The sequence below is a fragment of the Falco rusticolus genome, chromosome W (assembly GCF_015220075.1).
Source record: "Falco rusticolus isolate bFalRus1 chromosome W, bFalRus1.pri, whole genome shotgun sequence".
Taxonomy (NCBI): domain Eukaryota; kingdom Metazoa; phylum Chordata; class Aves; order Falconiformes; family Falconidae; genus Falco; species Falco rusticolus.
Window position 1 is genome coordinate 14,359,084 of NC_051209.1, and position 16,172 is coordinate 14,375,255.

Sequence of the window (16,172 nt, forward strand, 5' to 3'; positions counted from 1 at the left end):
CAGTTTTAACCCACAGCCTCTAAATAATATATGTGAACACAGTAATTATGAAAAGCTTTCCGTGTCCCCTCTATTTTCAGTGACAGTTAAATCTGTGCTGTGTTTCAGCAGATTCTTACATTGGCAACTCTGCTACAACCATCATTCTCACCAGTGTCAGTGGTTAAAGTTGTCTTTTCCATGGCTGAACTCAGATGGAAAGACAACGTCGTCTCCCAGCTTAAGAAATGTAGGAAAAACAGAAGAGGAATGGGTAAGTGCTCCTCTGTATTTTGCTGACCTTTCTGGCAATGCAACTCTGTTGACAACAACACAGAACTATGAAGGTGACTACAGTAGACTGTTGCTGACTTCCTGAAGTTCATTTTTTCTAGACTGAATATTTATGATCTTTTTTTAATAACAACAAAACAAATAAATTGGAAGTTCACTGTATTTTGTTCAAGTGGATAAAGTTCTTAAAATTTTTTTCAATACATGAGGAGATGTTATAGCGGTAGACTTTTTTCTTATCATCTTCATGTAACCTGGAGAAACAGTAAAAATGAATAAGAATAATCCATGCATGAAGAAAACGGTGCTTCAGTTCACCTTACAGTCTTCCTAGGTAAGAGCATTAGAGGATGGAAGCCCAGGGATTAAATAATTTGATCTAAAGTTTAGTTAAGGTTAACAAATTCTACCCTTCCTCCTCCTAGTGACTTGAAGGCAAATGGGATACATTTGCAAGTTTGGAAATCAGATGCCTCAATTACTTTTCCATTCCCCGATAAAGGAAATGTTACTCTACATGTGGGGGAAACTGATTACGAAGGTACAAATACTTTGCCCTTATCTAGTATCAGCCCACGGATGTAATATTGAAACGTGATCCCTCTACATAAGTCTGATAATATAAAAGCAAACAAAAAAGAAATATGTTTCAGCTGATAAAACCATCCTTCTGGTAACAACAAATTAATTTCATGAATCATATACTTTAAAAAAAAAACAAACTACAAACAAATGAGAGTGAGCCTAAGTATTTCTTTTCACACTTGCTGCACTCTCCTGCTCCCCAATGGCTGCAATTATGGATCAGGTTAGTGGTGGTCCCAGTCCTACCAGCAACTGCAATGACAAATAAGCCCTTTGCTCGCTTCCACCAGCTCAGATTTCCAAGGAGATCAGTCACTAATGAGAACTTACAATACAGGCTCTGGAGAGGGAAGACCAAAAATTGCCCTCAGACAAGACTGTGCTTCTCTCTACGCTCTTCCAAAGGCACTAATCAGTTTGAGGCCTGAGGACTTATTGTTGCTTTCTACTCTCTCTTCTCAGTCTGTCTTCAGTCTCCACTAAACAGAAGATGCAAAGCTAATGAAGTTAGAAAATTAACTTAGTTTTTTTCAGGCCTGCTGATGTATTGCCTCAGGAGTTATCTTTTGTGCTTGTTCCTGCTGAAGGAAGAGTAAAGGCTTTTAATTATATCTGAAAAGGGTTATCCCCAGCTCTGCAGAAGGGCTCTTGACATTTTTTGAAGCCTAGGCATCTTCTGTTGCGCTAGCAATGGAGTGTGTATGACACAAACAGAGCATGTTGCCTTTCCTGGTTGGTAAAATGACCCATGCTGCTAATGGCAAAGCCCTCAAAGCTTTCTGTTTAGCAGGTTCCTACACAAATACAGATCAATAGTTTAAATTTGGTTCTCACCAGTCCATCTGTAAAAACAGTATCATTCATATGTCTGCTGTCAACACAATTTCTCCCTCTGATCTAAACAATGTGTTGTTCCTATTTGTTTAGAAAAAAACCAACTCTGAACATTCAGATTAATCTGAAAAAGCTACTCCTTTTCAAACTACTCTGTGCTTCATAATACTTTTGCCCTATCTCCTACACACTAGAGAGCAATTACCACAGAGAAATGCAATTATTCTTCTCTTTTACAAAAAAAAAAAAAAAAAAAAAAGAAAGAAAGCATGGAGTGCCTTTGAATGATTCCTTCACTAATAGTGCCTTTAAACTAAATAGATAGATTATATAGATAGGTGCCTTTAAACAAAGTAGATAGATTTTAATATAGAATACAAATACTTCTGGATGATGAGAGCACTCTTTGCCATGCTGGAGATAATGCTGGAACACTGTAAGGTGTCTAAGGAGAAAAGAACATAGAAAGAATGATGGGAGTTTTGATTTACAGGGAAACATTACATGAATTACTTAAGCCCAAGTAAATGATGACTAAAAGTAGAGATAACAATCTGCAGGTGTTTGATGGAGACAAACATTAAGGAAGAGGTTTTCTTAGGCTCATCCAAAGGGTAAAAGTAGCAGCAATGTTAGATGGACAAGAAAAATTAATAGTTTTTCTCCACCTCTAATGACGATGATTCTATTATATTAAAACAGAAGAAAAGCTACAGAGAAATACTGAACCCATTTCTAATCCAGACCTTTGCTGACAGATTAAATAGTACAGTAGATTGTAATTTCTTCTTTTATAGTCAAATGTTAATTAGATTCCTCGCAGCTGTCTGTATATCCTTCTGAGTTGGCTGATGAGCACATTAACAATGTGAGCTGATTCAAGAGTAGAACAAAACTTCCTTATGAAGGATAATGACACATTTGAAGCACAGACTGGTCCCACTGAAATATAAAAAAAACACTAGTATGCAGTGGCTGTGTTGCATATTTTATACCATGTGCACATGGCTTCTTTGCAGCACTGACAGGCTCCAAATAATGTAGGAATCTCAGCTCCTCTACCAGCGCAGCTATCAAGCATTAAAAAGACAGAAATTGGAAGCTAATAGAGAATTTTTTCCATCATTTCCAACTAGTTGTAGGAAACAATCAAGTCACTTGACACTTCTAAGCCTTTCTCACATATCTGTGAAGTGAGGAAACATTACTTTTCTTGTTAGTTTATCATCGGTAAACCTTGGAGCGTCCTTGGCTGAATATTACTGAAGTGCAAACTATTATGCCACTATATCAGTGTCAATTCCATCAATTCCTAGGCATGTTGTCATTTTCCTGGACCTTTAACCAAGTAATAAACTGGAGATGGAGGACTCTGTCCAGTAACTGCGTTCTAGAATTGTCTTCAAAAACAGATCTTCCATAGTCAGTTTTGTTTCATTTGTATTAAAGGTAAGAATTAAAGTTCAAATTCAAAACAAAACAGTCAATCAAAGTCTTCTCAGAGAAAAGTTAATAAAATACTAAGAATGGGTTTAAAATTCAACTTTGAATTCCTTCTTTTTGATCAGACTATCTGAAATCTCTGCTTAAACATGTAATCCACCCACCTAAATCCTAGGACCAGGATTTTGTCATACAACTTTCCATTGACATGAATGAAACTTCATACCGATGTGCTCTGCTTGGCTTTAAAAATTCTACCTTTTCTTTTAAAACCTAGCACAGTATTTACATAACAGACCAAAACAGCTCTAGTTGCAACTATAAATTTAGAATAAACGACATATATAATAAAAATTTGGGGCATGACTTTTAGAACATTTACTATGTGCTCATAAATAGCCATGAATGCAAATTAGGACAGGTAGGTGAGCTGATATCACCTTCAACTCAATGAAATAGATATCCAATTGCCATCATTTCCACTTGCAATTTATTTTGCCAGCGGTTAGTTTTGAGGGTGCTGCCTAAAAACGTTCTTTGAAGGATGAATACTGCAGCAGTCACATTACTTTCCGTAAGTCTGATGTTTTGTCCTTTTGAAATAATGAAATTAGACCTCAGGTCTGAAAAACGATCCTGTAGTGGAAGGAGAATGGAATATATGATCTAATAAGTCCTATGATTCTTACTTATGATCTAATTGCTGGTCAAATATAAAATCTTCTTTAAAATCAAATCCTATTTTTTTCATTACATCAAAAAAATGCTTGAAATGTGACTCTTCAAGAGAAGCAAAATTTTATTTTGGCATTTTGCTGATGCAGCCTCTGCTTGAGCACTGTTCTTGCGATAACCACATAAAGCATTCCTGTTCAAAGGTTCTGTTATTGTCAAGGAGATTAATTATAAAACAACTTTATATTGTGCAATCTGAAGATTTTATTGACAAAGGTGTCAGGCGCAGGAGAACTGGGAGTCTTTCTGCTTGTCATGGGATAAATAAGAGGATCTTCAGAGCTCTTAGCTTTATTCAATTTGTTTACATACAAGTTGACTGTGAGCATTGATTCGATGCAAGACCAGTTATGGATTTTTAGGCAGGTACATACACAGTGGGGAGTAATAGATGGCTCTAAAGTGAGTGCAAGGCTGCAATTCACCTGAGAGGCTGCAAAGATCGTGCAGGTCCAGCTGTATAAGCATGCTGGATCGAGGGCAGACAGGACTGATCCTCCAACAGAAGTGTTCTCCCCTCCCACTCAGCAACAAAATATTGCTTGATCTCTTCTCCCATGGGGAAACATCATGACAGGTCGTATCTGTGTGCTAGAGGATCTCCATTCATAGCCCCTCGTTATTTAAAGCTTAGATGCTCACTCGTATTGCCACAAACAGCCAAAGTCTAAGCTGCTGAGTAATGGAATCACAAAACACCAGCTAATTTGCTCGCTAAGACATACCAGAGACAAGACTAACACAATACATTGCTCTTGAAGTACCTGGTTCCTGCTACAGCATGTTTTTTCCTCATTCATACGCCACCTAGTCAGTCTGCCATTTCCCTGGAGACACGGTCCTTGCCTTCCTATCTGTCTCAAAAGTACTAGCTTGCTGAAGATGTGCTACAAAGCAGGTGCAGTTGATGTGAATGTCCAAGTAAAAAACTTTCCACGTTATCATGATTAAACCTAGTCCTGAAACCTCTTCCTGCCTTCAGGCAGAAATACCCTCGGGAATCATCTCATTGGAAGCCCAAACCCAGTGTGGGTTTCCCTAGGCAAGTAAAAGACAACGTGAAAGTCCGTGGGAATAAATGGCTAGGATGGTGGCTGAATGAGAAGAAGATCAAACTCTAAAAGATGATTCACCTTCTTTTTGCCCAGAGAATGTTTCAGTAACAGTGGAAGCTCCCCCTGCACACCTCTGCCAAATGAGCTTATGAAGTATTTCTGCTGGGTACCTCTGATGGTGCTGTTGCAAAGATGTATGGCGCTCAGTGCAGAAGATGAGGAAAGAGGGAAGGGAGGGTGGGATTTATCTCATATTCCAGCCACCTAAAAGTTATATATTTAATCTTAACCAGTCATCTAGTCTGCCTCCATAAGGACAGGCAACCGTCATGTTGATTCAAATCTTTGGTCATATCTCCAAGAGGATCTTAACTGTAAATCAGCTCATTTCAGGCTGAAAATCCATTACATTGCAATTTGCACTGAGTATCAAGCTGGATGGGATTTCATCTGAAATCTCTGGAATAAAGGATTGCTTCCTTAGGCTTTTGAGCCATGTAGGCACCATGTATTATATCAGATATCAGGCTCTGACATTTCATAACCCATGCAAGACAGTTCAAACTTATCCTTTGTTGTTCTGCATGCTGCTGATGTAATTAAAAATGGAAAATGCTCTGAGGCTTTTGCTGCTAATGGTACTTTAAAAATAAAAGCCCTCCTTCATCTTTGTTGAAATTTTTTGGATTTGCACTCGTATAAATCACTTATTCAGCACCAGCATAATTTTTGGCTTAATATAATACTGGAAAGAGAACAACACATTTAAGAGGAATTTTTTTTATTAGAAATTGTTTTCTTTCAGCCAGATCTCTAGCTAATTCTGTTTATTTTTCAATTCCCAGAGATGGTGAGAAACCTGTAATGCTTTGGTCTTTCAAACATTCTTCGCAAAATGCTCCAAGGTCTTTATTTTACAGATAAGTCTGTTCTTCTGTTTTATTATCTGTTCAGGCAGAATTATTCCAAACTAAGAATTTAAACACCGTGTTTCTCACCACGAGCATAAGCTGAAAGGGAAAAGGCAAACTGCACTTTTTCTTTACTGGGGTGAACTGTCTCAATAAAAAGCTGAAATAGAAAATAAACGAAAACTTGTGTGATCCACTGAATATAACTTCATTGCCTGTTTTCAAGTATTCTGATAATTTTCCAACATCATCCAGTTTCAAAATAACAGATCGTTAAAACAAAGCCACAAGAATTTTATCAGCTGATTGCTAAAGAACAGTGAATTAGGCGATCTGGCTCCTATTGACAGATAGAAGCCAGGTTTGGGAAAGCCACTTAGTGTCTCTGAATCTTGCCAGTGTTTCACAGAAGGATGTTGAAGAAATCCAGGCTGGATCAGTGCCCACTTCCCAGCATCAGCAGCACTGAGTCACTGATGTTGGAAATGCTGAAGGTCTACCCATGACAGATGGAAGTACAGAACACCAATAAATCATAATAGAGATTTTCAGATTTTAAGGATAGTGATTGCGTTTCACTGAATATCTTTTTTATCAAGCCAAATGATTTGTGTGTGAACACACGCTAGCAGACACCCAGTCTTGATCTGTCATCTTGAGGAGAATGGAGCATCTACACTGTGGTAACCACAGCCATACCTTCCTTATCTCCTTGGCTTTCCTTTGTGTTCCTCCCAAATTGCTCTTTTAATCCTTTTGCTCGTATTCAGGTGTCTGAGTCTGGAGCTGAACCCCAGCCCTTCTTTTTACACTGGAGACCCTTCTGCATTCCATCAAAGGGATAACATCCCTCATTCTCTACGTAAATGGTGGCTGCTGTCCGTGATTAATCGATCACACCATTTTCCATTGGCCGTCTATATACTTCTCAAATAAAACACCTCTGCACTATCTCCCATGGCACTTTTTTATACTCTGATGGGGTTTCCTCTAATGAGTTATCTCACTGTTTGCCTTCCAACTCTCTTTTAGTAGCTACAAAGCCTTTCAGTCACGTCCCTGTTCTTCCTGTCAAACTGACCAATACAGTGTCATTGCTCTCATGTTTACCCTCTATCTTTTGTTTTATAATTAGATTACAGAGGGTTTTGATCTCTGACCAGCCCTTGTTATTGTGGGCTAATGATGATAATAAAAACCACAGGGTAAGTGTGCAAGTGTTTGTGCCCACAAGCCTTCCCTGTATCTCTGCAGCACTCTGGCTCACTGTGCTCATCAACCAGGCACCAGGCTGGGCTTGCAGAGCAGCCAGAGAGTTGGAGGCCAGGTCAGCACAGCCTTCCCATTGCAGACACTGTTTGCTGGAGTGGGATGCCAGGTGCCTGGGACACCTGGCAAACCAATTCTGCAAGAGGTGACCAGTGTCTAATCATAAACACAGAGTAGGCACCCAGGATCCTAGCCCATCCACTGGTACAGAAAATCCAGGAACAACACCCTGGGGATTTCATTGCCAAAAACTCCCAGTGCCTTTGAGTTGCAGTGATAGCAGCAGTGCAGCTCTTGCAAGATACGACACATCACGGATGAGTTTCATTCTCTCTTCCTCTCCCATCTTCCTTTTGCAATAAGGAACTGGAAGTGTATTTGTAAGAGGAAAGGGGGTAATTTGGTTAAGGGCATAAGATTAATAAACCCCTCCCCTTATGAAAATATCCTGTGCCTTTTAATGGCCATTAAACCCCCAAAGGATCTAATTTCTTAGGATTTAACTCAAAGGACTTTTTCTGCCTGTAAAAAATGTCCAAGTACTCAACAGATCTGCATTAGCTTGGTAATGAACCTGCTGGCATTTGAAATTATGTCTAGACTGATCTGAGGCATATGGCTTAAGCCCTTAAGCAATTGCCTGTTGTCTCTGTTTTTCATTTGCCTTGGTAGCTTCCTGAGGTCCTGAATTCATCCTTGAGGATAATGCAAGCTTTTCCTGGCAGTGAGTGAACTGTCATGACTTACCTATGTGACATTTAAGTGGGGTAAAGAAGGATTACTCTAAATGCCTGACTTAACCCAACTAACATTTGACCTGTCACATTATATTTCAGTGTCATTTTCACATGTATGGTTTGGTTATTTACACACTGCCGTTTTTTTTCTTTGGAAAGTTTCAGAGATTGAACTAGAGCCAATCTTTAGCCCAAGGTTAACATAAACTGCAAACAAGGATCTTCCTAGTACCTGTCTAGAAGCTGTTTACTCACATGCCCTGTTTCTGACAATAATTTTATATGTTTTTGAAAAAATGAACTTAAGAAAATGTTTGCATGAAAAGTGCCAAAATTCGGCCTTTTTACAAAACCGAACTGTCATATGCTGCTTTAAAATAACCAGTTGAAATCAACTGCACTAAACTGGTTCAAAGGACAGAAAAAGTGGATCTAACCTCTGCTAGAATGGCTGATAGCATATATAAAATATACTTGTTGTAAGAGGAAAAGAGGTAAAATGCAACTCTTTTTTCAGCATTAACATATAAGTTTTTCCTTCTAGGCAGTGACATGATGTTCCTGGTGAGTGAATGGCACTTGAGTCATGGAGCTCCAGCTTGCTGACTGCACTGTTCTCCTGTACAGCATCATGTCAAGTTTCATGGGGTGAAGGAGAAGCACCTTGGACCTTTCTTTCATGGGCAAAGATGTGACTGAACCCATAAAAGGATGTGCAGAGCAGCAGTGAGATGCACTGTCAGTTAGGGTTTGGGGTCTCACATGCATCCTCCTGAACTCCCCTATCTCCAGGACACTGGAGCATCCTCCAGGTCAACCTCTGAGGCAGCTGCTGGGGTGTGTTGGTGACTCCAAAGAACTCCTTTTCTGAGGTAATCACAGCATTCATCAATTCAGCAGAGATGCATCATTAATCACATAAGGGACCAGAGGAATCCTGGTGGAGGGGGGAGAGGGAAATCTCCCCAGAGTCATTCCTGCCAATGATGTACTCTTGCCCATGGTACCCTTTCCCTTTCATGGGAAAGGCATGGCATGGTTGCATCTCCCACATACTGTAAAGCCTTCCTCTGGCAAAACAGCTCTAATCAGTGCTGCTCAGCAAATCATGGTAGTCACTTATGTTAACTTTACAAGTTACGCAACTGACATGCTCATGCAGATGTTGTTTGCAGAATATTGGAGACGATGCCAGCCAGACACTTGGCACCAAGACCCAATCTGGGAGATGAGGAGCTTTCTAGGCTCATCCCTAACATTAATTATTTTTGTATTTAATAAGAAAATTGATGTGACACATCAGGGAGACTGGTCAGTCAGTTAATATGGAAACTATTAGTGCAGAAAAAAATGAATAGCCTGGCAGTTAAATGTCTGCAACACCCACACACTCCCTGGAAACAACTTAGAAATAGGGTTATTCATCTGAATTTATCCCATGGTCCTTGGGTCTCATAACGGTTGTTGAAAGTGGCTGAAACACTTTGCATTGCTTGTTGCTGGATCTGGATACTCTGGTGAACTGTGTTTTTAAGGCAGAGACGTCCCAAGCCTTAAAATCCAGCAGGCAGAGCTCAGCAATTTTGCGGAAACACTTCTGTGACACTGGGCATTCTCCTGGGTACAAACCCTCTGGGCATCCTGATGGTGGCTTCAAGGCGGATCTGTAGGGTGGTTGGTTTTCAAAAGTCATTTAGGTATAGAGGTTCCTGGAAGTTGTCTTTCTTTAGAAATACTGTTTTCCATAGTCACTGTCAGTCTCTCTCTAGCACCAGTACAGGGAAGGAGCGTCTTTAAAATTTGCGTAACAAGGGAAGTCTCACTGACAGTGGTTTTGGTCTCTTGGGTTACTACTTGCCCCCAATTCCCAGTTTCAGACAATGCAAATTAAAAACTCTCAAGTTCATCTTTTATTCCCTTGCATGGCTTTCTTCATTGCTTACACCTCTTTGGCTATATCTACACCAGTAAATAAAATGAGCCAACATCCACTGTCTGACTCTGAAAGCAAGCGGATGGCATGGCTTGTCTTCCTAGGGCTAAATTTCCTAACAGGGCAACCCTATTTGTGTCTTGCTGACAGAAAACCATCCCTGTCTGACAACGCCTCCCTGAGTCATGTTCAAGTGCTATCTGGAGAGAGCTTACCAGGCACAGGCCAAAATATGCCAGGGAGAAGGCTAACAGCAGCTGAGGAAAATCATCTCCTGTCCCCATTCAATCCACTAGCACAGATGTTGCCTTTGGGTCTGCAGCTCAATTTATTAGTTCAACACCATTAAGACCAATGGGTATTGAAGAGATTTGTATGAGTGTTCTCCACAGCAAGATTTCCCCCCAACTCTTATCCTAGGATGCAATGAATCACCCTCTCAAAGTTGCTTCCTCCCTCCAGTGCCTACAGGAGAAGCTCAGATGACTGGTTTCTACTGGTTGTCTAACTTCTGAGTGCCTGAAGTTAGATGAACATCCCATACTAAAGGATTAAGGACTTCCTCCATTTTTAAGTCTGAATGGTATTAAAACCAACCTCTATTTTGCAGGGAATGAAGAAGTCCTACTTAGAACATATACAATTCAGTTCTTTCCTGTGAAGTTGCCATATGGAAGGGGAGTGATGGGAAGAACAAAAATATTGACAGTGATGATATATCTTATTACAGAGCACACGGACCAAATTTTCCTCTCAGTTACACTAGTGAAAATCTGGAGCGAACAGCCCTGTCTTGATAGGAAAATCAGATCAGTCAGTGGATATACAAAGCCAATTATGAGAGTGAAATAAAAGCAAACTTGAGAAACATTATGGTATAGTAAAGAAGACATGTGGTAGGATGCCAGAAGACAGGAAGTCATTGGACCCAGCATGCTTACTCTTTGAAAATATTATCCAATCTACAGCAACCACAAGCAGTCAGGATCTTGTTTTATTCCTGAACTTGGCAAGCGGAATGAAAGCTGCCCAAAAACATGTTCTGGGTTCCAAACATTTATATAGCCCTTTGTTAGAGTACCAAAGATGGCATCACATCAATAGAAAGGAATCGTTGTAGAAGAAAGCAGTAGAAGGATGCTAGAGGGAAAAGTCCAAAATTAACACAAGACCTGCAATGTTTTTACATGTTGGGGTCTGCAGCGGGTCTGCAGACAAGTTAGTTGACTTCAAAGACTCATCCGTGTACCTTTAAGACGGCCACAAATTGTCAGGTATGTAAACAGGATGTGAAGAATCGGAACTTAGAACCGCAGCATACGGGCACCTACAGCAACAGCAAAGAGCAAGCAAGAAGAAGGACACAAAAACCTATCAGGGGCTGACACCTGTACTGTCTAAGATATATAAATAGTTTGTATAAACAATAAAGGCCATTTTGTCCGAACCCAGCCACGCAGACACAGTGTTTTTTTCAGTCTGCCTCGACTTGCGTCACCACATTTGGTGACCCTGACATGCCAATGTGACCCCAGTAAAGGGTATCAAAAAGAGACCCCGAGACTGTGCCGATGTGACCCCGGTAAGGGGTGTCAGGGGCAGATCCTGAGACTGTGACCAGTGGGTTGCTGGGGAGGTGGATCCTGGTGAAGCAGAATAGCGCAACTAGCAGCTGCAAGATCCCGGGAGAACTTGACACCGGTAAGGTGAGCCACCAGGGACAACATGGGGAATAAGTTATCTAAAGAAGATACCATGGTGCTATCAATGTGGAAGTTAGAATTTGAGAAGCGTGGAATTACTTTAGATGGGCTTCGGTTAAAAGATATGTTATTGTGGGCCAAAACACATGGAGTGGATGTGTCCCCCGCGACTGCTCTTAGTGTGTCGACCTGGGACAATTTAGGATCAACACTGTCAGAAGCTCTGGAGAAAGGGGACAAAAAGGCGTCAGGGCTATTGCCTACATGGGGAGTGCTTAGACATGTTGTAGGGGGCTTCAAGAATCCGCAAGATGCAAATGAGGGCTTGCCAAATCAGCAAAATGTGACTTGGGGCTTGCAGAGTCTGCAAGACACGACTAGGAGCTTAAAAAGTCAGCAAAATGCGAGTGGGGGCTTGCAAAGTCTGCAAGACGCAAGTGGGGGCTTAAAAAGTCAGCACAATGTGAATGAGGGTACATCGTTCAAACCTCCCCTGTATCCCCCTCCAGAATACAGACAAGAGGATGAGGGGGTGGGGGAGGGGGAGAGTCTGTGTCCCTTACCAGGCGCCACTCGCCAATGCCCTGAATCCCCTAAATCTCTCCAACTGCATCGACTTATACTCGATACCGATTCCGATTCCGAGGATGAGAAGCAGAAACCTCGGTGGACCGATCCCAGCCCCCCTGACCCCCCCCAACATTTGTGCCAGCCCACACTCCTTCCTCCTCCGCCTGCTCCGCCCCCCTGCCCACCCCCTCGGCTCCGGCCCTGCCTGCGCAGGATGGAGATGCCGAAAACCCGGATTCGGGACCAGCTACGACAACGTTATCAGTCACAGGCAATGAAGAAGGTGGAGGTGGTAAAAATCCAGTTTCCAGTGGTACAGTAATGACGCGCGACCCTCGGCGATTTTGGCAGGCTGTAAGAGATGGGGCGTTAAGAGACGGGAACTGGGATTTAGTAGAACAGATAGGCGGAACACTCCTTGAACTTCTTACTCCTTCCACCGATGCACCGCATGCATATCCTATTGTATTAGGAGATGCGGCTGCTGGTAATCCTCACGTTCACACACCATTTGCTTGGAAAGTAGTGCAGGACTGCCCCTCCAAAAAACAACATGTGCCACGACCTAAACTGTCCTTGGCGATAATTCCTTGTTTCCGCTGTTGCAGGAAAGGGCATTTTGCAAAACAATGCCATTCTCATTACGATAAAGAAGGATTTCACCTATCACGACAGGGAAACACTCACAAGAGCGTGAGGAGGCGCGCGATGACACAAGTACCTCAGATTGTCATACCAACCGTCCAGCCTTATGTTACCAATTATCAGGGAGGACCCAAGGATCAGCAGGGATGGATGTATACGCCAGTGAATCAGTAACTCTAACCAACCATGGAGTGTTTAAGGTCCCTTTGAATGCTCAGGGGCCAATAGGTAAGGGCCTTAGTGCCTTACTAATAGGTCGATCTAGTACTACTTTGCAAAATATCCAAGTACATGTTGGTGTTATTGATGCAGACTTTACAGGTCAAATATGTGCCTTAGTTTCTACACCTGTGCCTCCTGTTACAATTCCAAAAAATACACGCCTTGCTCAACTTGTGCCTTTTGTGAGTTGTGTTCCCAGAACAGAGCCTAGGTGGCGGGGTGATGAAGGATTCTGCTCCACAGGAAAACCTCAAGTGTGTTGGACGCGAGAACTATCTTCACAACGACCCAACCTGACCTGCACCTTGGCGTTATCGGGAGGCACTCCTGCACAAGTGAGATTGAGCGGTCTTCTGGATACCGGAGCAGACGTAACTGTCATATTGGGCAAAGACTGGCCACCTCAATGGCCTTTGGTAAATAATGCAGCAGGAGTTGTAGGTCTGGGGGGCATGACTACTAGCTACTTCTCTGTAAAACCTATACAGATCAAGACACAAGAAAGACAGACTGCCACCGTCCGCCCATACGTTGCCACCGCACCATTCACTTTGTGGGGTCGAGATTGTTTAGGACAATGGGGAGTTCGTATCACCACGGATTTTTAACTGGGGCCACTGTACTGCAGGGAGTGAAACAGCCTACCCTTGGTCTCACTTGGTTAACTGACAAACCAGTATGGGTAGATCAGTGGCCCCTGCCCCAAGAAAAGCTGTATGCCCTGCATGAATTAGTTAAAGAACAGTTAGACGCGGGCCACATTAAAGAATCACATAGCCCATGGAACTCCCCTGTATTTGTGATAAAAAAGAAGTCTGGTAAAATGCGATTATTGCATGACCTGCATAAAGTCAACGCAGTGATGGCCCCTATGGGGGCCTTACAGCCAGGATTGCCATCTGCCACCATGATACCAATGGACTGGGACATTTTAGTTATTGATCTGAAAGACTGTTTTTTTACCATTCCTTTAGATCCAAAAGACAAAGCAAAGTTTGCTTTTACAGTACCAACTAGAAATAACTATGAGCCCACAAAAAGGTATCACTGGACCATGCTGCCTCAGGGCATGAGAAACTTGCCAACCATTTGTCAATGGTTTGTGGCCCTAGCCCTGAGCTCTGTGAGAGACAAATACAAGGATGTTTACTGTTGTCATTACATGGATGACATTTTGCTGGCAGCACTGTCAACAGAACTGCTGAACGTAGTTGAAAAAGATGCCAGACATAGCTTGGCAGAGTTTGGATTGGTTGTAGCTCCTGAAAAAAGTTCAGAGACAAGAGCCTTGGAAATATCTGGGCATGAATGTGCTGAAAAGAACTGTGTCTCCACAACCTATCAAATTGAAACTGGACATAAAGACTTTGAATGATGTCCAAAAACTTGCAGGAATGCTAAATTGGTTACGGCCTTATTTAGGCCTTACTAATGAACAAATGCAACCTCTTTTGCAACTTTTAAAAGAAGACACAGATCTTTTAGCCCCAAGGTATTTAACACCTGCAGCCTTAGCACTTCTGAAAGAAGTTGAAGAGTTGATCTCTTCGCGACATGTGTGGCGTGTAGATATCACACTTCCTTTAAGTGGTTTTATTTTAATGGACCAATCTTCCCCTTCTGCTATGTTGGCCCAATGGAACCAGGCTTGGGAAGATCCGCTGCATGTACTTGAATGGTTGTTTTTGCCTTTGCAGCCTAAGAAAACTGCTGTTGAATGGTATGAACTTGTTGCCGATTTGATCATAAAAATCCGAAAAAGATGTTTAGAGTTGACTGGAGCTGATCCAGCAACTGTAATTATCCCTGTACAACAATACTATGTTGAATGGGCGCTGTTAAATTCTGCTGCCCTTCAAGTGGCTCTTGCCAATTTTCAAGGGCAAATTCAGTACCATCACCCACCTCATCCACTTCTGAAAATGACTGTAAATCTAACTTTGCAGCCACGGCAACTAAGTCAAAGACAACCAGTTGAAGGTGACACAGTATTTACAGATGGATCTGGAAAAATGGGAAAAGCCACAGTTGCTTGGAAAAAACCATGGGCAATGGCATTCCCAAATTGTATATCAGGAAGGATCCCCGCAAGTTGTAGAATTACGGGCTGCGGCTTTGGCATTTCAGTATTTTCCAGGCTCTCTTAATCTTGTTACTGATTCGGCATATGTGGCAGCCCTCCTTCCCAAGCTAGATATGGCTGTCCTTGGCCATGTCAACAACCCCAAGCTTTTTGCAATTTTGACTTTAGTTTGGGAAGAGATTCGGAAACGCCATTCTCCATATTATGTTATGCATGTTAATAGCCATACTTCCCTACCTGGTTTTATAATTGAAGGCAATGCTAGAGTTGATGCTCTAGTTTCTGTGGCTCTGTCAGTGCCTGTTCCTGATGTCCACCAGCAAGCCGTGTTAGCCCACCAATTCTATCATCAGAATTGGCAATCCTTGTATCACCAGTTTGGCCAAAAGGGTCTCTCTCAGGCTGCTGCACGCGGTATTATTGCAGCCTGTCCAGACAGTCAATATGTTACTTCTGTGCCAAAATATGGAGTTAATCCTAGAGGCCTTCAAGCTTTACAACTTTGGCAAACAGATGTAACTCATTAAAATGAGTTTGGCAGAAAAATATGTCCATGTTACAATAGATACATATTCTACTGCAATGATTGCTACTGCCCACACAGGAGAGACCAGTCGTGACATCATTAGGCATTGGCAACGTGCTTTTTCTGTGCTCGGTGTCTCTCTTGAAATCAAAACAGACCGTGGACCTGCCTGTAGTTCCAGGCCTGTCAGTCAGTTCCTTTCCCAATGGGGGATCTCCCACAAATTTGGAATTCCCCATTCCCCTACGGGCCAAGCCATTGTTGAACGCATGAATGGTACTCTTAAATGCCAGCTTGAAAAACAAAAAGGGGGAATGAAGGGAATGACCCCAGAGGCACGATTAGAGAAAGCATGTTATGTTTGAACTTTCTGAAAATATCTGCCAACCATGCGGTGCCTCCCATTGTGCGACATTTTGTGTCAATTGGTGACAAGCAGCAAAAGCATGAAGGTGTCTTAGTACGCATGAAAGACCCTCGTACCGGGCATTGGTCGGGACCGCATGAATTGTTAACTTGGGGGAGAGGTTATGCTTGTGTTTCTACAGATGAAGGTCCGCGATGGATACCTGCTCGCTGTGTGCGGCCTGAGCTTAGCGTGCCGGATCGTGGGAGCGCTGCTGCCGCCATTCAACCCAAGAACTACTG

The 16,172-nt window shown here is 42.2% G+C and overlaps 2 protein-coding genes across 2 annotated transcripts in view; one reads left to right on the top strand and one right to left on the bottom strand.

The window, feature by feature from the left end:
* Positions 1-16,172, bottom strand: part of LOC119140646 (SET-binding protein-like) — a 289,437-nt gene that overhangs the window by 49,788 nt on the left and 223,477 nt on the right. The gene's annotated exons all lie outside the window — the stretch shown is intronic.
* LOC119140647 lies at positions 12,825-15,603 on the top strand. The gene is made up of 2 exons (XM_037372144.1): positions 12,825-13,331; positions 14,613-15,603. The coding sequence occupies exons 1-2, from the start codon at positions 12,840-12,842 to the stop codon at positions 15,060-15,062; spliced, it is 942 nt and encodes a 313-aa protein (XP_037228041.1). The 5' UTR covers positions 12,825-12,839; the 3' UTR covers positions 15,063-15,603.